The 20,988-nt window shown below is 39.1% G+C and overlaps 1 protein-coding gene across 2 annotated transcripts in view; it reads right to left on the reverse strand.

Moving 5' to 3' along the window:
- ITGAV (integrin subunit alpha V) overlaps nucleotides 1–20,988 on the reverse strand; it is an 87,691-nt gene that overhangs the window by 13,683 nt on the left and 53,020 nt on the right. For both annotated transcript variants that reach the window (XM_072810855.1, XM_072810854.1), the window contains exons 14-22: nucleotides 18,402–18,447; nucleotides 17,064–17,171; nucleotides 14,775–14,833; nucleotides 13,132–13,286; nucleotides 5,138–5,275; nucleotides 2,958–3,025; nucleotides 2,154–2,301; nucleotides 1,514–1,606; nucleotides 580–659 (exon numbers count right to left, since the gene is read on the reverse strand). In XM_072810855.1, coding sequence (XP_072666956.1) covers nucleotides 580–659; nucleotides 1,514–1,606; nucleotides 2,154–2,301; nucleotides 2,958–3,025; nucleotides 5,138–5,275; nucleotides 13,132–13,286; nucleotides 14,775–14,833; nucleotides 17,064–17,171; nucleotides 18,402–18,447 — 895 coding nt within the window. The remainder of the gene's footprint in view (nucleotides 1–579; nucleotides 660–1,513; nucleotides 1,607–2,153; nucleotides 2,302–2,957; nucleotides 3,026–5,137; nucleotides 5,276–13,131; nucleotides 13,287–14,774; nucleotides 14,834–17,063; nucleotides 17,172–18,401; nucleotides 18,448–20,988) is intronic.

Consider the following 20,988-nt stretch of genomic DNA (forward strand, 5'->3'; position numbering starts at 1 on the left):
AAAATTAGGGGCAACTTAAATGTCCACCGATAAGGAAATGGTTAAACATACAGAGATGTGTTCAGGTAAAAAAAGAATTTTATTCTGTAAAAGAAATGGATATAATAAACAACAAAATGTTCACAAGAGTATGGGTAATTATTACTTTCTGTATGTTTCTAGATTTTCCATATTTTAAGCATTTACTACGTTAATATTTATACAGAACAATGAATATTGTTTTATTTTAAAAAATGGTATAATCATGGGGCAGCCCGAGTGGCTCAGTGGTTTGGCACCACCTTCAGCCCAGGGTGTGATCCTGGAGACCCGGGATCGAGTCCCACGTCAGGCTCCCTGCATGGAGCCTGCTTCTCCCTCTGCCTCTCTCTCTACCTGTGTCTTTCATGAATAAATAAATATTTTTAAAAATAAATAAATAAATAAATAAATAAATAAAAAATAAAAAATGGTATGATCAAATACCAAAATTTTAGCCTATTCTCTTCCATAACATTCAGATTATATTACATTGTATATTTATGAACAAACAGTATTTCCTCAATAGTTACTACAAGCCAAGAAAAGTCGTTTTCAAACCTTTGGATTTGTAAGTCGAATTTCACAGAAGTATCCATCTCTGATTGCTGGTGCACACTGAAACGAAGCCCAGCTAGGAGCTGCAGGGGGAGGAAGAAATAGTGATGTTCATTAAAACAATGTCCAATCAGTGAAATCTAAATTCCATGTTCAAATTAAAAAAAAAAAAAAAAATTTGTTCCAAAATCGGGTTTTTTTGAGTTTGTAATAAAACTGAAAGCACTCCAACAAAGAATTAAATCCGATCTTCTATTGCATCTCTTTAAGATACGTGGGCCAATCCATAAAGGGGCCCTATTTAACAATTATTAACAGATTGTAATTTTATCTCCCCATAATAACACCCCATATTAATTTTATTTAAAAAATGCCAAAGTAAATATTTTTTGATTTAGTGAAAAGTACAGCAATTCTGCAGACTGATTTGGTGACAGGAACTTAACAACTTAATGGAGCAGGAAGGAATAAGTGATTGGGTTTAAAGAGCGAGAGAACCTGGCTACGCAAGGCAGGAGAGGAAGGGCTACCACCCGAACGAACCTCTCCACGCCCATCACAACTCTTCCGACCACAACCATCCCAACTCCAGCAGGGGAGAACTGTTCTTAAAGGAAATCACTGAACTAACAGGGTAAGAGAAGGCAGGGCTTCTGGAGGTCATTTAGGATACAGGATCCTTGTCCTTAGTTTAACCCGTGTTCCCAACCCCTTTGGCAAGTTGAAGACCGTGTAACGGCACAAGCCATCGCTGGATCATCTTAGTCAAAACCAAACAAACTCTGCGAATCATCACATTCTAAACCAAAACCAACTTAACAAAGACATGTTCTGAAGTATTTATAAAGATAATTTCTCTGGACAAACCTATAGAAAAATATGCGGTTTTTTTTTTCTTTAAAAGAAAAATAAAATCCATTTAGTTTAAATGTCTTACTTGAGTTCCAGCCTTCATTGGGTTTCCAAGGTCACATACTACCTGGCGGGTTTGGTTTTCCGTCTTAAATGCGCAGGAAAGTCTCGCTAAGGCCTTTGATAGACAAAAAAAAAAAAAAAAAAAAAAAAAGACAAAAACAAACAAAAGATTGAAAGGAAAATAAATTAATGACAAAAAAAAAAAAAGAAGAAGCCACACACTATAAAATTCCTAGATAATATAATGCAACTTTATAGTTCAGTTTCTTGTTTTATAACTTCATCCATCTATTAGGGCAAATAGGGGGCAGGTCTGAGAGAAGCCTGAACTGTGTACAGGGCCACATAGGAGGATATTTCTGAGAGATTCCTAGGGGATTTAGATAAATAACCTTATTACTCCTAACAAATTATTTGATGGAGAGGCACAGGGACTTTATCTATCTGACCTCGTTTCAGGCACTTAGCTGGCAATTCTAAAAATGTCCTCTCAATGCATTATGCAAAGTATTAGGCTTGAGAGGAATTAAGCAAGACAGCCACTGTGGCCCAGCTTTCAGCCTTGAGGAGACCAGCGGGCGGGCGGACTCATTAGGGCTGACTCATTAACGTTAACGAGACCCCTGAGTGCATTTCGATTTTTAAAGAGGCAGCCTGCTTACTTCGCTATTGCGGACGACCCCGATGAAATCAGCCTGCGGGGGGATGGACACGATGAGCTCAGCTTCGTAGGCACCTTCTCCTTGATTCTGGGCCTTGACGATCAGGGTCAGAGGATTGTCGTCCCCGATGTAGATCTTCTTTTGATCACTACGAGTGAACACGAATCGACACAATGAAAGAGGGCTGCGCGGGGAGGGCCCGGTTGTTCAAAGAAACAAGAGAAATGCACAGGCAGCACTGACATGTTCAAGATATTTTAAGACCATTTCGCAGCTCAACAGAAAACTGGAAACAGCACGCTGGGTGCAAATCCAACGCTCCTCTCGGTAACAGAAAGCTCTCACGCCACTAATAGAGCAGCCCCAGTCATAGGATGACTCAAGTGATTTTGTATCTCTTGGCAGGTGCTGATTAATTCTCTCATTTTTTTTTTTTTCCTAAAAGCTGAACTAATCCCTGCCATGATTCTCACAATGGTCATGGAGATTTATAAATCATAAAATACTAATCGGATTCCTGTAGCTCACGAGGTATCTACAATGAAATAGGCCTTTAAGAGGATACGACGTTTACTATGCTAACACTACTCACCCCGCATGGAAATGGATCTGTCCACCCAGGCAACGAGTGAAAACAGCGTTTATTTTTCTAAAGTCCAACACTGATAGTTTTACTACTACAGACGTCATGAATCATCCTCCAATAGAACTAGTTCACATTAAAATATACTATTGCTTCGCATAGAAGAGTGTGTTCCTCCATTTAAATCTGTTGGAGTGTTTACTGCTTGGAGTAAGGCTTACCTATCTACGGAAACCTCCAATTTGGGTTTGCAGATGTTGTCCTCACCGCAGTCTAGCAGAATATGGGCCTAAAAAAGAAGAGCATTTGTTTGCATCCCTGAATATAAAAAGTATCATGGCTGCTTTAAAAAAATTTTATTTTAAAGAAAGTGCGAGCACGTGTGGGGTCATGAGGGGGTGGGGAGGGAGGGACAAAATCCTCCAGCAGACTCCCCACTAGGCACAGAGCCCAACGCAGGGCTCCATCCCAGGACCCTGCACCCTGCGATCATGACCTGAACCAAAATCGGGAGTCGGACGCTCAACTAACTGAACCACCCAGGAGCCCCATGGCTGCTTACTTTTGAACAGGCCAGTGCAGCTAGTCAAGAATGGATAAAGAAGACGTGGTTTATGTATACAATGGAATATTCCTCAGCCATTAGAAACGACAAATACCCACCACGTGCTTCTACGTGGATGGACCTGGAGGGTATGATGCTGAGTGAAGTAAGTCAATCGGAGAAGGACAAACATTATATGGTCTCATTCATTTGGGGAATATAAAAAATAGTGAAAGGGAATAAAGGGGAAAGGAGAAAAAATAAGTGGGAAATATCAGAGAGGGAGACAGAGCATTAGAGACTCCTAACTCTGGGAAACGAACTAGGGATGGGGGAAGGGGAGGTGGGTGGGAGGATGGGGTGACTGGGTGATGGGCACCGAGGGGGGCACTTGATGGGATGAGCACTGGGTGTTATTCTATATGTTGGCAAATTGAACACCAATAAAAAATAAATTTATTAAAAAAAAGAATGTAAAAGAAGAAAAACATTCATAGGCTATAATGCAATTAGTTGGAACCTTTTAGTTCTACCTCAAATTAAGGCGTCATGATTTTAGAATGAAGTGCCCTATAGACGGGAAACAAAGTTAAGAAATGAGGGTTTAAAAGAAAAAAGAAGAGAAGTGAGGAGTCAGCCTGAACCTGCTGCTGCTAAGTTGTGTGATCTTGGGCAAAACAAATTTCCCTTTTAGAATTTCCTGTTACATACGATGCCTCTGCCAACATCATGGGAATAAAGCTGCAGAGCGTAAAAGAATAAGGAGCAACGGGTACCCAGCAGCAATTGTGCAGGAGGACCAAAGGGAATGGAAACTGGGCGTGAGCCCGGCATATGCAAGGCCATGAGGAAGGCGATGAAGGAAAAGGGACGAGAAGCACTGCAGTCAACCACCCCAGGGCAGGGGAAATAGGCAAAAACCGGAATTTTCTCCCTTTAGATCTGGAGGCTGGGGCAGCATGGAAAACCCAAAAGAGAAATAGTGGGAAGTAGCAGAAGATGTTGGGCGGAATGTTAGAGAAAGAATCTAAAAATTTTCTAAAGAAGAAAGAAAAACGGATGCCTGGGGAGCTCAGCAGTTGAGCATCTCCTTTTGGCTCAGGTCATGACCCCAGGGTCCCGGGATCGAGTCCCACGTCGGGCTCCCTGCATGGAGCCTGCTTCTCCCTCTGCCTGGGTCTCTGCCTCTCTCTCTGGGTCTCTTGTGAATAAATAAATAAAATCTTTATTTAAAAAAAAAGAAGAAAGAAAAAAAAAAAAGATGAGGCCATTCTTGGTTTGTCTATTGTTAATATTCAAAAAGCTTCAAGGCCAGGGGCAGACAACAAGAGAGAACATGATTTAAAGGGGGAAAATAAAGAAAGGTTTAATTTACTCTTCCAAATCACACGGTATATGCAGCTACACTGAGTAAAATTACAGGATACAGATCTTAAATGTCAATTTAATTAGAATGAAATGACGACATACACGAATCGGTTAAATGACACAGATTCAGCAGCTGCGTATGTGCACGCATACAGCGTTCTCTACAATTAAAATGTAAATCAGAGAAAACATAGATATAAAGCTTGTTCATCAAAATACTAAAATACTAGGTAAACACACTGGCACTTTGTTCTCCTTCAACTATGTCACTGTTTCATGTGTGTGAAATTCGACTCTCTCTTCCTCTGCATGTAACTGAGCGGCTTCAAATAACTCTGCCGCGAAAATTCGGATTCCCTCCCCGCGGGCGTCTTTGACCGGAAACCCAACATTGTAAAAGCAATCCCTGATGATACGTAAAAAGATGAACCGTAAGACTTTCAAAAATTAAAACATAAAAGCAGCGGTAAGTGGGAGGTAGCAGAGTACCTGTCGACTGACGTTGGCCGGAGTGAACTGGTTAAGAATGGGCTGCAAGCCTGTCGCATCCGCAGCCGTTCTGTAATCCAACCGGTACTCCATAAAAACAGTAATCGGGGTGAGTTTGTCTCTGAATTCAGATTCATCCTAAGAAACAGAGAAGCTTCCCATCAACGAGGACCTCAATCTATGACGTCAAACCACCCAGAGGAATCTGTGAGCGCACCACACAAAGCCAGCCGCGTTCGGGCCTGGTCCAATTCTACCGGAACCCTGAAAGGCTGCACTTACGTAAGAGCAAGAAGAGCATCCGGAAACGCTGGTTTCTCGGGGAGAACCCTTAACCCATTTTGGTTTATGATAAAATACTTGATTCATACAAAAGTACACAAGGCACGTCAATAAGACGGGCACGCCGCGCTCAAAATAACTAGAACATTCCCCATGATGCTTAAGCTCCCCGTGTTCCCTTCTCGTCTCTTGCCCTGGCCTTCCTTCTCCGGTGACCACCGTCCTAAATTTTAAGTACATCAGTGTCTTGTTTGTTTTCGGTAGTTTTACTACATCATATATTTTTCCTTAATTTATTTTTCAGTTTGCTCTTCCTTTTCCGTGTCCTTCAGAGTGAGGTCATATGTATGCTTCTGGGATTTGCTTTCTGGTCAACACTCTTGTTAAGATCCGTCCGCGATGTTGCAAGCAACTGATGTTTTTACTGCGGAGAAATATTTCATTATATATTGAACCCACAATGTATTTATTTATCCATCCTCCTGTCAAAGGTTATTTGGCTTGCTTGGGGATTGATTTTTACTATTATTAGTGAAAATTTTCCTATTTTTAAAATTTCACTTTTTACTATTATTAAAAAAATAAGAGAGAGATCATTCTACATACTGGTAAATAGCTTTCTGAGGTCTGGAAGATCGCAGTCTTCACGACGTACACTGCCACCAGCAATGTGGAAGAACTCCATTGATTGACATCTTGACCAACCAACAGGTATTGGCGAGCTTTGTTTGAATGTAAGAGGATGGTGTTTGTTCACAGTTACAACTTGAAGCTTGTTTATTTTTTCAAACATTTTTTTAGAATTTAAATTCAATTAATTTAACATTAGTGTATTATTAGTTTCAGAGGTAGAGTTGGAGGACTCATCAGTCTTACATAACCCAGGGATCATCACATCACAACCCCTCCTTAATGTCCACCACGCAGTTACCCCATCCCCCCACCCCACTGGAGGGCCAGGAACACACATTTGATTCCTATGATTAAGAGTTTCTTATGGTTTGTCTCCCTCTCTGATGTCATTATGTTTTATTTTTTTCTCCCTTCCCCTATGGTCCTGCTTTCTCAAATTCCACATATGAGTGAGATCATATGATAACTGTCTTTCTCTGATGGGACTTATTTCAATTAGCATGATACTGGGATGCTTTTGTTGTTGTCTGTCTGATTGCTGAGGCTAGGACTTCTAGGACTGGGCTGAACAGCAGCAGTGAGATGAGAGTGGACATCCCTACCGTGTTCCTGACCTTAGGGGAAAAACTCTGTTTTTCCCCATTGAAAATGATATTCACTGTGGGCTTTTCATAAATGGCTTTTATCATATTGAGGTATGTTTGCTCTACACTGTGAAGAGTTTTAATCAAGAATGGCTGCTGTATTTTGTCAAGTGCTTTTTCTGCTTCTATTGAGAGGAACATACAGTTCTTGTCCTCTCTTTTATCAATGTCCGTGTATCACATTTATTGATTTGCAGATGTTGAACCACCCTTGCAGCCCAGGAATAAATCCCACTTGGTTGTGGTGAAGAATAATCCATTTAACGTACTCTTAGATCCTACTGGTTAGTATCTTTTTTTTTTTTTTTTTAGATTTTATTTATTTATTCATGAGAGACACAGAGAGGCAGAAACACAGGCAGAGGGAGAAGCAGGCTCCATGCAGGGAACCCGACGTGGGACTCGATCCTGAGTCTCCAGGATCACGCCCTGGGCCAAAGGCGGCGCTAAACCACTGAGTCAAGAGGGCTGCCCCTGGTTAGTATCTTGAAAATTTTGGCATCCGTGTTCATCAGGGATATCGGTCTGTAATTCTTCCTTTTGGTGAGGTCTTTGTCTGGTTAGGGGATCAAAGTAATGCTGGCCTCATAGAAAAGAGTTTGGAAGTTTTCCTTCCATTTCTGTTTTTTGAAATAGCTTCAGAAGAAGAGGTATTAATTCTTCCTTAAATGTTTGGCAGAATTCCCCTGGAAAACCGTCTGACCCTGGACTCTTGTTTGCTGGTAGATTTTTTTATTATTACTTCAATTTTCTTACTGGTTATGGCTCTGTTCATCAGGTTTTCTATCTTCCTGCTTCAGTTTTGGTGGTTTATACATCTCTAGGAATGCATCTCTTTCTTCCAGATTACCTAATTTGTTCGCTATGTTGCTCAGAATATGTTCTTACAATAGTTTGGGAAGTTTGGCCAGGAGTTTATCCATCTTACTAATTCTTTCAAAAAACCAGCTCCTAGTTTCATCGATCTGTTCTACTTTTCTTTTGGTTTCTATTTCATTGATTTCTGCTCTCATCTTTATTACTTCCCTCTCCTGCTGGGTTTAGGCTTTATTAGCTGTCCTTTTTCCAGCTTCTTTAGTCTAAGGTTAGGTCATGTATTTGAGATCTTTCTTTTCTCTTGACAAAGGCTTATATTGCTACATCCTTGCCTCTTAGGGCCACCTCTGCTGCATCACAAAGGTTTTGAATAGTTTTATTTTCATTTGTTTCCATTATGTTTTTTTTTTAATTATTCTTTAATTTCCTGGTTGACCCATTCATTCTTTAGTAGGATGCTCTTTAACCTCCATGTATTTGAGTTCTTTCCAAACTTCCTCTTGCAGTTGAGTTCCAGTTTCAAAGCATCATGGTCTGAAAATATTCAGGGAACGATCCCAGTCTTTTGGTCCTGGGTGAGACCTGATCTGTGACCCAGTATGTGATCTATTCTGGAGAATGTTCCACATGCACTCAAGAGGAATGTGCATTCTGCTGATTTAGGATGGAATGCTCTGAGTTTTCTGTGAAGTCCATCTGGTGCAGTGTGTCATTCAAAGCCCCCTGTTTCCTTGTTCTGCTCAGATGATCTGTCCACTGCAGTGAGTGGGGTGTTAAAGTCCCTTACTATTCCTGTATTATTATCAGCATGTTTAATTTTGTTATTAACTGGCTAATATAATCGGTGGCTCCCATGTCAGGCGCATAAATATTTACAATTGTTAGACCTTCTTGTTGGATAGACCCTTCAATTATGACATATAGTGTCCTTCCTCATCTCTTAGTTGAGTCTCTGGTTTAAAATCTAATTTGTCTGATAGAACCATTGCCACCTCAGCTTTCTCTTGATGTCCATTAAGATGATAAATGGTTTTCCACTCTACTTTAAATCTGGAGGTGTCTCTGGGTCTCAATGAGTCTCTTGCAGACAGCATATCGATGGATGTGGTGTTTTTATCCAATCTGACATGCTGTCTCTTTTGATTGGAGCATTTAGGCCATTTATATTCAGAGTAACTATGGAAAGATACGAATTTAGTGCCATCACATTACCTGTAAAGTCACTTTCTGTATGTTGCTCTGTTCCTTTCGGGTCTGTTACTTTTGGGCTTTCTGTTCGCTAAAGGATCCCTTTTAATATTTCTTGTAGGGCTGGTTTAGTGATCACAAGTTCTTGTAGTTTTGTTTGTCCTGGAAGCTTTTTATCTCTCCTTCTATCTGGAATAAGAGCCTGGCTGGATAAAGTATTCTTGGGTGTGTATTTTTCTCATTTAGCACCTGAATATATCAGGACAGTGTTTCCTGGCCTGCCTGGTCTGAGTGGACAGGGCTGTTGCCAGTCTAATGTTTTTACCCTTTTACGTTACAGGCCTCTTTTTCCCCTGAGCTGCTTTCAAGATTTTCTCTTTGTCTCTTGAGATTTGTAAGTTTCACTATTCTGTGTTGGTGCATTGTCCTATTTTTACTGATTTTTGAGGGGAATTCTCTGTGTCTCCTAGACTTGGAAGCCTGTTTCCTTCCCCAGATTAGGGAAGTTCTCCAGTATAATCTGCCTCTCTCTCTCTCTCTCCTTGCTCTTCTGGGATCCCAATTATTTTGCTTTATGGTATCACTTATCTCTCGAATTCTCCCCTTGTGATCCAGTAGTTGTTTATCTGTCTTTTTCTCAGCTTCTTTATTCTCCATCATTTTGTCTTCTAGATCATTATTCTCTCTTCTGCCTCATTTATCCTAACAGCTAGATTATATATTATTGCATCTCAATAATAGCCTTTTGATTTCAACTTAATTGGATTTTAGTTCATTTCTCCAGAAAAGGATTCTCTAGTTCTTCTATGTTTTTTTCAAGCCCAGCTAGTATCTTATAACTGTTATTCTGAACTCTAGTTCCTACCTCTTACTTATGTCCATACTGATTAGGTCCCTGGCAGTCAGTACTGCCTTTTGCTGTCTTTTCTGAGGTTAAGTTTTCCTATCTTGTCATTCTGTTCAAAGAACAGGTGAATGAGAACAAAATACTAAAATGGCAACAAAGACCCTAGAGAAATATACACTAAACAAATGAGAAAAAACCTGAAATCAAAAATAAATGAATAAATAAATAAATATTAAAAAGAGAGAGAAAGAGAAAATATAGATAGGGGAATGGAACAGAGCAATACACTGGATCCTGTGTGTATCTAGAAAACTAGATCCCAAAACTGTAAAGAAAGAAAAACTTGGGATCCCTGGGTGGCACAGCAGTTTAGCACCTGCCTTTGGCCCAGGGCGCGATCCTGGAGACCCGGGATCGAATCCCACGTCGGGCTCCCGGTGCATGGAGCCTGCTTCTCCCTCTGCCTGTGTCTCTGCCTCTCTCTCTCTCTCTCTGTGACTATCATACATAAATAAAAAATTAAAAAAAAAAAAAAAAAAAAGAAAGAAAAACTTAATATACGTATGAAAATAAAATCAAATACAATGAAAGGATAGAATGTAAGTGTAAACATGAAAATTAAAAAAGACTTAAAAAAGAGTTAGTAAAATAAGAAATTGGTTGTAAAGGAAAGAGAAAAAAAAAAGAAATTGAGAGTCTACAGAATCATGAGAGTAAAACCCGTGGCTTTTACATACAATCTTCCCCTAGGGCTGGAGTTTTGCAGTTCTGTGGGATCAGTACAGTGAGGCTTAGCCAGATGCCCCTGGTGATCTCCTGGGGAAGGGGCCCACTGCGCTGGTTCTCAGACGTCTTTGCCCTGGGGCAGAACTGCACCAACTTTGCCAGGAGGCTCGGCTAAGAGGCCCCAGATTGCTCTAGGTGGCTTTCGAGGATGAGAGTGAAAATGGCAGTCTCCCAATCTGCAGCCCCAAGAGCCCCAACTCCTCAGTGCACCCTCGGGGAAAAGCAGTCAATCACTCCTGTCTCCTTGGTCTCCCTCTGCACTCCACGCTCACCCAGCCTGTGACCGAGCATTTCTGTCTCAGGTCTCCAAACCCTACAGACTTCCTGCAGCCTGCACCTGTGCCGTTCCTCTATGGGGAGGAATGGGCCTCACCAAGGTTCTATGCTTTCTGGGCCTCAGCTCAGAAAGCGGTCGCCTGACTGTGCTTCAGTTCATGGCTCATGGCCACACTGAGCTGAGGGCCCCCTCCTGGGCTCGCTGATTGCAGCTGCCTTCCCCGCTCCAATGCCTGGGAACTCTGCTGCCCCCAGGCACCCCTGTTCTTTCTGTGACCCCAGGGATCCTGGATACCACACTGTCCCACTTACTACTCCATCCCACGTCGCCACCTGGGCAACTTTCAGGCAGGAATGTCCCTCATAGAGCAGACTTCTGAAAGTTCTGGTTTTGTGCTCCGCTGCTCTACCACTTTCTAGGAGCTGGCTTATACAGGCTCCCTCCCCCTGCAGTTTATCTTCCCATATATCACCTCAGATTCCCTTCTCTGCACCTCTGCCTTGCAGAAAGTGGTCACATGACTATTCTTCTCTTGCATCTCCCACTAAGTTCACAGGTGTTCCAAATGACTTGACGGCTACCTAGCTGAATTCCTGGGACCAGACAAAACTAAGCTCTCCTACTCCTCCACCATCTTGGAAAACTACCAACTTGAAGCTTGCTGAAATCATGAAGAGTGACTTAATTCAAATTAATCAAAAGCTTTTCCTTTATTTAAGACGTTCCTATCTTTTTCTTCAGTGTATTCATGTGTTAAGTCATACTTCTATATTTTTAAAGTTAACCCATCCTAGAACAAACCGAAATGGGTCTACTTATTTTATCTTTTGTTTATGAACTCTTAAGATTTAGTTTGCCTATATTTGATTTACTAATTTTACATCTATGTCTTTCTGAAAGACTGGCATGAAATTCCACTTAGACTATCCTCCACCAGTCTGGGTATCAATTACACTGGCTTCATAGGAACAGTATTAAGCTGGACACATTTTCTATTCTTCTATTGCTTCCAAGAGCTTAATATCGGAATATCTCATTCTTCATAGTTTGGTAGATACCACCTATAACACCCCCTGGGACTTGTGTTTCCTTTCTGTAAAGATTCTTAACTGTCAACTTTATTTTAAAATGGTTTATACGGTTAAATGGCTTATTCACATTTTCTATTTCTTCTTATGGCAGTTGTGTTATGATTTTCTAAGAATATCCTTGCTTTGTTTAAGTTTTTCTACATCTTAGCACAAGGTTATTAGAATATTCTATTACTGTAATCTCTTCTTTATGTCGCTATGTCCCTTTCAATTCCTTATTTTGTGGAGTTAAATTTGTTTTGTTTTCCTACAATTTTTTTTCTTGATCTATCTTTCATTGAAGTTAAACAGCACTTAAGGTTATACATTTACTTTACTTTCTGCTTCTGTGATAGCCCACACATTTTAGTAAACAGAATTTTCATTGTGATTCATTTCTAAGTAAATTTCCATTATGATCTCTTTTTAGATCCGTGTTATTTAAAATCACAATTCCTAATTCCCAATTTATCTTTTTGTTATTACCTTCCAAAAATTGCACCATGATCAATGTATCTTCTAAGATTCCAACTTTTTGAAATTTGTTTACGATTCCTTTATGATCTATATATGGCCAGTTTTTGTATTCTGTACAGGTCTATCAAGTTGAGGTTGTTATTTATGTTGTATTCTAAATCTTCACTGATGTTTCTGTATTTTATTTAAAAAGGTTTATTCTCTCTTTAAACATTTTATAAAAATTCATATTTTGCAACTGATAATTCAAACATCTAATGCCTCTGCAGGTTTAAAATTTGTTGTTTCTTCTAATGGCTTATTTCCTTGTGTGTTTAGTGCTATTTTTCCCTCATAATGCCTTTTTTTTAATGAATTATTATTTCACTTAAGTTAACCAGTGGAAATCATGAGGGGCCCATACTAGATTATTCCATATAGGCGTAGCATTTTGCTTTTGCTGGAGTTAGGAGACACCTTTTTCCTGGGGCCACTTTAGCCTCAAACAAGTGTCTAGACCTAATGTAGCCATCAAGTCAGACCTCCCAGCTTGCAAAAGTCCCCGGAGGGAGACCAAATCCCTGTGCTGAGGTTGGCAATTACTGCTCATCCTTTCCCCAGCTGCTCTGGCTCACATCTTCGTATACAACTCATAAGTCAAATTTTGCCAATGTAGTTTTTTAACTGATCACTTATTTTCTTGGGCCCTGGAGATTACTTTTATGTCTTGAGAATCTAGCAATATTTAAGAAATGTATTTGTTACAATTATTCTATAGCACCATTTTAGAACAGCCATTTGGAAAATCCAGTTTGCCAGGAACAAAAATCCGTTACTCAGGTTTGATACTTTAAAAAGCCAGATTTCCTCAAGTGTATTCTTCTGTGTTTTCTTTGTGATTTGATACCAAAATATTTATACAAAGTGAAAATCACACAGATTTTTTAAAACATAGCAAAAAGTAAAAGATAATGAAGCAGAAAAGTATCTCTTACCCGCAGATAAGCTACTAGTTCCTCACACTGCATCTGTCCTCCCCTTGAAATAGTCATGTTCTTAGAGTGACCTGGAGACCGGTTATGGAGAAACAGTGCTCGTCGAATTGCTCCTTTTTGCTTGAGTTTATCCAAAAGAAGCTCCACCTGGAAGTCTATACAAACCAAAGGATATATAACAACCTTTATCGACACCTATCTGTCCTAGACACCTAGAGTTTTCATGTAAACAGAGATGTTTATTACTTAAGAAGTAATTTCCTTGCAATTCACTAAAAATGTCTATATAATGTAGTAAGACTACAACATATTAATTATGGATAAATATTTAAGAATAATCAACGATCCCCAAAGTAATGCCATATATTAAGGCAGACAATAGAGAATATAGTAGTAAAATAACTACCAGATAAAAGGGAAATTTTTTCTTTGAAGCTGAGAGGAAGATGTTTGGGGCATGAAGTGTACGTGAATTATGACTTCCACGGTTAATCTGAGTAGCAGCAATTTCTAGCTAATAGGCACCCATGCCATTTTATTAAACACAAGGATGAATAAACAGTTTGCATCACCTGCAACTACTACTTCTAATGAAGCCACCATATCGGATGGTCAAATAAATATGTATGTCCCTCATGAAGCAAAGTTGACTGGATCAAGAACGATCTTAAAAGGAATGTGCAACGCACAGGCTGACGCACATCTGTTAGGGTGAGTTCCTTCTAAGACTCAGTTCTTCTCTAAGTAGTTTCTTCCGAGTAGGTAAGAGTGCAGACCTTAAAACCAAGTTTCTCTAAATGTTGGACTTCACGTCAACGTGGGTGAGAATGCAGGGTGACTTTGCTTCCAGCTGGAGTCCACGCCCCCACTCTGCCCTCCTTGTGTTTCTCAAACACACTAAGCACACGCCTGCCTCAGGCCCCCTGAACTTGCCATTTCCTCCGTGCAAAATACCCTCCAGACATCCCCTCGCTCCTTCAGCCCCTTCAGGTCTTTCCTGAAAAGTCATCTTCCAGTGACACCTTGCCTTGCTCCTCTCTCTGATATTCCACGCACAAACACCCAACAAGACGCAGTCCTCCTCCCCTGCTCTACCGTTACCTCTCAGCACTTGTCACGGACATAATGACAAATCTTGGCAACAGTCACTTAGCTCTCCCACCCTGCTCCCTGGACCACATAAACCGGGTTTTGGAAAGGAGGAGTCAAGTCAGGAGTTTGCCAAGTGGTTTAAATTTAGTGGCCCAAACGTCTTCCACTGTGTCTAGAGCACCCCTCCCTACTCCTGAGATTGCTGGGGACTTCTCCAAGGAAGAAAATACCAACTCTTCAGTAGGGCATCTATTTATAAACAATGACACTCATTTACCCTAGAGTTCATTTATCTCTCATTGTAATTGTTTAACGTTCTGAAGGCCGCATTTACCATTCAGTGGGCTGTTCTGTTCACATTGTCAGTAAATATGTATTGTATCTGAATTGACTTAAGAGTCAACAAGGTAATTATGTTGCAATGTTAAGTGTCTTTAAGCACAAATATCAAAATAAAAAACAACAATAACAGCTATTTGAGTATTCAGGTATCTTAAACACTTTGAGTGCTATATGTGCAGAATCATATGATTTTTCCACAGAATACTTACTAAGTTTCGTGGGAAGTGCTCCTTTGCCATCTGCCTTTAAACAGAACTTGACGTTAAAACTGTAGGAAAATAAAAATATATTAACAAATCCTATAATCCAGTTTAGACAAAGTTTTGAATATCACCCCTAAATCTCGCATTTCTAATACACAGTTTACATAGTGAAGCCTTCTATATCTCTCATGTCTTAATATTATTCATGAAATATGAAACTACACAGAATAACCTAACTCATGCTTCAGTAATTTAAGCACATTTCCTTTCATGGTACCTTGATGGTAAAAAAAGAAAAAGAAAAGAAATCTTCTAACCTCTTCTCATGTTTAGAGAACCTACTGATAAATCTCAAGGAGGAAAAGGGCAGACCAGGTTCAAAATAACATCTCACTGGGACGTCTGGGTGGCTCAGTGGTTGAGCATCTGCCTTGGGCTCAGGGCGTGACCCCAGGGTCCTGGGATCGAGTCCCACATCGGGCTCCCTGCATGGAGCCTGCTTCTCCCTCAGCCTGTGTCTCTGCCTCGCTCTGTTGTCTCTCATGAATAAATAAAATCTTTAATAACATCTCATTTACTAAAAAGCCCCATCAAAGCTCCCTTTAATTAGAAAGCTCCTCTAGAAGAGTGTTTTTCACATTTTATTAATGGGTCATGAAATTAGTTTAATGGGTTGGGTTAGCCACTATCTTAAAAAATAAACCAAATAAATAAAATTGACTGAAGCGTAGGATTTCATGGAACTTTTAATTACATACATGTTTTTATTGGCTCATGATGCAAAATATATTTCATACTACGTGCCATAATCAAAAACATATGAAAGCTACTGCTCAGTGTCTTCGAAACCTTTGAATTATTAGCAAAATTTTAAATAACTATTAGCAACTTCACAAGGGTATGCAAAGTAAAGGGAAGAAAGACAGTAAAACTTAAAGCCAAAATCTGAAAACAACTTCCCTGCCAATCAATATAGATTAGGATAAAATGTTAGTAAGTTTTTAATGCAAGCCAATGAAAGAAATAAAATTGTGAAAAACGTTTTTAGTAACTATGTAATTCAAAAACAAAATCAGGAAAAATATTTTTTCATTAGTTCCTCTGAAGTAAAATCTCCCCAGCTTCCAATCATTCCACCGTGCATTTGTCAGAAGATCCCTGATTTCTCCATGTAACCAGGAACATAAAGAACCATGTTCCCCACAGTGAGGTACTCATGGCATTTTTAGTAATAAATGGGTCAAGATTTTCCTTAATCTTATCCTTATTTTGACACGTATGAGAAAGATGCTGGGTTTCTCTAGCTTATTTTAAAATGTTTTTAAGTAAAATATGAATCAATTTAAAGAAAAAAAAACTGTAGGGGCGCCTGGGTAGTTTTAGTCAGTTAAGTGTCCAACTCTCGATCTCAATTCAGGTCTTGATCTTAGGGTCGTGAGTTCAAGCCCCATGACGGGCTTAAAAAAAAAAAGAAGAGGAAGAAAAAAACTTTAAAAAATTATACATATAGGTAGGATGAAAATATACTAAAAATCATATAATGTAGCAAAAAATAGCATGCAAATAATGGAGAATTGAGAAATACTGGGCTAGAAAAGAATTCAGACATTACACTTACCAAAAACTTTATATTTTTCTTTAGAAATTAATAAAGGAATAATTGGAAGAATAAGTATATTATACTGGTAATATATTACTTATAATATATATTTAATATATATAATATTTTTCATACAGCTAGCTATTCACAGATACTAAATCTGGAAAAGATCATATCTTTTTTTAAAAGGTTTTATTTATTTATTCATGAGAGGTACAGAGAGAGGCAGAGACACAGGCAGAGGGAGAAGCAGGCTCTCTGCAGGGAGCCTGATGCGGGACTTGATCCCAGGACCCCGGGATCACTCCCTGAGCCCAAGGCAGACGCTAAACCGCTGAGCCACCCAGGAGTCCCAACATCATATCTTTTAAAAATTAATATGTTCATAGGCCTGTTTAGAATTAAATATAAATGAGTTATCAGATCTTATGAGCTTTTTCTTCTTTTTGAATATGTTCACTGAGCATGCATCAATTTTTAAAAATGAAGTTCATACTAGTTTGCAGCATATTTCTAGAGACTTCTACTTATCTACTTTGCAATAATATTTCCATAATCCAACCTACGAAAAGAGAGGACACTCACAGAAACTGTTTTAGTAATGTGTCAGGTCCCCCCCACCCCATTTCCAATTGTTTTCAAAATGACTGCAACAATAATCACAATGATAACTATTATTAGCCCGATGCCCTTACCAGGAAACTTTGAGCTCTGTCCCAGGGAGTGGGCAGGTTTTATTGTCTTGATTTAAAATGCTAGGGTATACTTCAAGGCCAGCATTGACGGTTATAACTGGTCTGGCTCTGTTGTAAAAAAAGAAAAGAAAAGAAAAAAAGTTATTTGAAATGTCCGTTGACCTAAACACCTTAGGTTTACATTCACCGCATATGCAAGTGCAATGTCCACTAAAGCAACTCTTTATCGTAGCAAAAATAAAAACCAGCTACACAGAGAGTGGCCCAGTACTCCTGTCTGCCGGGGCCTGTGGCTTAGCACTGGAAGTCCCATGACCTGGCAAATCCCTCAGTTCCAGGCAAAGCCGGACAACCGGCCACCGGATCTGCAGTCAGTCCGCCCGAGCAGGATGGCCCAACGCGTTGTGGGGCTCTCCGTGATGCAACGCAATCCAGGAGAGGAGAAGAGCGACATACGTCCACCGTGGGGACGTCAGTTCATCTCTAAGATACATCCAACATGTAATTTTTATATGAGAGAAAATATAAACCGCGATGTACAAAGGATGCACACCCCACACATCTACTTTTTGAGTGCACGGACTGTTTCTGGTGGCGTATATACCCGTAAACCAGTGACCGGCATGAGAAAAAGCGTCTTGTTTTGTTTATGCCCTTTCTGTGCTATTTGAGTATTTACAACACACATGATTAATTCTTTGATGACCATTTTGAAAACCCGAAATAATAAATTAAAATAGTCTTCCAAAGTTCAGATGCACAGATTTAAACCCTGTATAAGAAATATACTATTTTCTTCCCAGGATCAATCCTGGAATCTATATGGACACACAGGTGGTCTCGAGCTGACCAACACAAATTCCATTACACAGAACGAATGTTGGTTATCCTGGCACGTATAAACACAGCCCATGGAAGTGTAACCTACTTGGGATTCCAGATGATAGCCTAAAGCATGAGGAATTGGTTAAATATAAATAATCGGGAACATGGATGAAGCTGAGAAATACAGGTATGTGGATTTATACATATTGCTCTAATAATAAAAATATGGATTTGGGGAGTCATTACATACTGCCCCTGTGGTCACAGAATGCTGGGGCATGAACACCAAGTTTATTTCTTGCCTCTTTAGAAGAGAATGTAAACTCATGTAAATTTTAAAGAGAGATTTAAAACAGGAGAATATATTGAACATAATTCAAAGAACCAAGAGGGAAAAATCTGAATGCTTTTCCAAATTGAAAAAAAAAAAAAAAATCTCTCCATCTCTCTCCTTTGAGATTTCCCTGTCAATTCAGAATATTCCTATATTACAGGGTATAGAATCATGCTCACCTGTATAACACAGCTCTATCTACACCAAAAGCGCCTACAATTAAGTCTTAAAAGAGAGGAGAAAAACATGTTAGTAATAATCAACAATGCTTTTTTAAATTCACACACCATTCTATAAAACTTTCAGTGTATGCAAGAAAGACTTAGACATAGTTTCAAAACTATTCTTCATTAAGTGGTTGTAAGATTATTTCTATAAGGCAAAAACCTATGAAAACTCTAAATAAGGGGTCATCAAATGGCAAACACTCATCATAAAGATAATCGTTCATCTGGTAGACAAGTACCTTTTTAACGAAAACTTTATAAACATCAGCAACAATACGGAAGTGCATAGAACTCAAATACGTATGCCCCTCAAAGGGAAAAGTTTTATAGAGGTGCCTGTGGATTTTACAGTCTCATTGTAAAATTCATTATAAATTTAAATTTCATTATGGGATCCCTGGGTGGCGCTGCGGTTTGGCGCCTGCCTTTGGCCCAGGGCGCGATCCTGGAGACCCGGGATCGGGTCCCACATCGGGCTCCCGGTGCATGGAGCCTGCTTCTCCCTCTGCCTGTGTCTCTGCCTCTCTCTCTCTCTCTCTCTCTGTGACTATCATGAATAAATAAAATCTTTAAAAAAAAAAAAAATAAATAAATAAATTTCATTATAAATTTTTTTCACTTTCTTTCAAAAACAAAACAGAACCAAAAAAGCACATTACATATATGCACAATACTTAGAATGATAGCTGGCAGCATTCAAATGAACAAGAACACAATGCATTAATTTTTATATGTAGCTGGTACAATGGGTTTGCGATCAAGAAAAAAACGAAAGAAGAGCTCCATCTCGTAGCATACCCAGGGTAAGTCTGAGGAAACCCTTTCTAAGCAGAAAAGTACATGAGAAATCATAAAGATCCATAGATTGGGTTCCATAAAAATTAAGAACTCCTTTATGCACAAAAAGCAAACATAACAAACAGAAATGTATATTTATATATATTATATATATATATGTTAAGGAGTTAGAATCTTCAATATTTAAGGCACTGCCACAAGTTTAAAGAAAAAAAAAAAGAAAAATAACATTCCAATAGAAATAAGCAAAAAAAAAAAAAAAAAAGTAAAAAGAAATTCACGGAATATATATTCACGGAATATATATAAGAAATTAGAAGGGATCCCTGGGTGGCGCAGCAGTTTGGCGCCTGCCTTTGGCCCAGGGCACGATCCTGGAGACCCAGGATCAAATCCCACATCGGGCTCCTGGTGCATGGAGCCTGCTTCTCCCTCTGCCTATGTCTCTGCCAATCTCTCTCTCTCTGTGGCTATCATAAAATAAAAAATAAATAAGAATAAAAAATAAAAATTAAAAAAAAAAGAAATTAGAAATAAGCAAAAAAAAAGTAAAAAGAAATTCACGTAATATCTATATAAAAATGCTTTTATATACATATAAAATAAAAATGCTTACCCTCCCTGATTAAAACTATGAAGTAGAACAAAGTAACATTTTCCACCTATCATATAATTTAAAGTTATTTTAAAAGAAACAACAGATGACCCTCAGTATAGACACAAATGTCTGGGTGATGATCACTCTGGTGAGTGCTTTAAAAAGTTGCAAAATCTTTTGGAAGTAGCGGGATTGTAACTTGACGATACATTTCAACAGACTTTTTTAAAAAGTGCCTATCTTTGACTCAGGATTCTAGAACTCTGTCCTAAGGAAATAATCAGAGGTATGCACTGGAATTACATGCAAGGACATAAATGCCCCAAAATAAAGTTAAATAAGACACAATACAGACATTTGATGGAAGGGGAAATATAAAACTCATGTTTAGAAGAATCATGAATAATACAGGGGAAGATTCTTGACTTTAAGTGAATAAAATATGCTATTATCGGTGCCTAAAGCATACCTCTATTTTGCTAAAAAAAAAAAAATATTGTGTGAATGCATTGGAAAAATGATTGGAAGATATACTTTGTTGTATTTTCTAAAATTTCTAAGACATCTATACTGCATTAATAACCAAAAAAATCTCTTGAAATAACACTAACAGGTAAGAATCAACTTTCTGCCCTATTTCCCAAAGCATTCCCACACATTTGTATATTGGGCTCAAATGAGCGGTTTCAACAATAAACGTAACCCAAATCTTCCGCATTATATTTCGTTGAAAGAATGGACCCGTTCTGATCCAGATCCATCATAATGCGCCAAAGTATATAAGCGCTAGAAAAAGGCCTCCCCCTTCCTGTGCTGGTTCAAACCAACCGGCAACCACCTCGGACAAATCCCCTTCTTCGGTTTCTTTTCTCACCCGTCACAGGGTGCGATACGGAGCTGGGCTGGCCTAGAGTCCTCACCGGCCTTCCCGGGAGAATCACATGCGATAATGCATTTTTTTTTTTTTTTAAATCACAATGATTCGTCAAGCCCGTGAAAATGCTAGACCATTAAAAACAAACCAACCAAAAAGACACTTTAAAAAGTTAGAATGACTATTCAGCGTTTTGTTTCGAGCTCCTGCGACATTGTTCTCTGACGGCACGTTACAGACCTCAGGTTACAGACTTGAGGACAAAAGGC

This window comes from Canis lupus, chromosome 34, assembly GCF_048164855.1.
Source record: "Canis lupus baileyi chromosome 34, mCanLup2.hap1, whole genome shotgun sequence".
NCBI lineage: Eukaryota > Metazoa > Chordata > Mammalia > Carnivora > Canidae > Canis > Canis lupus.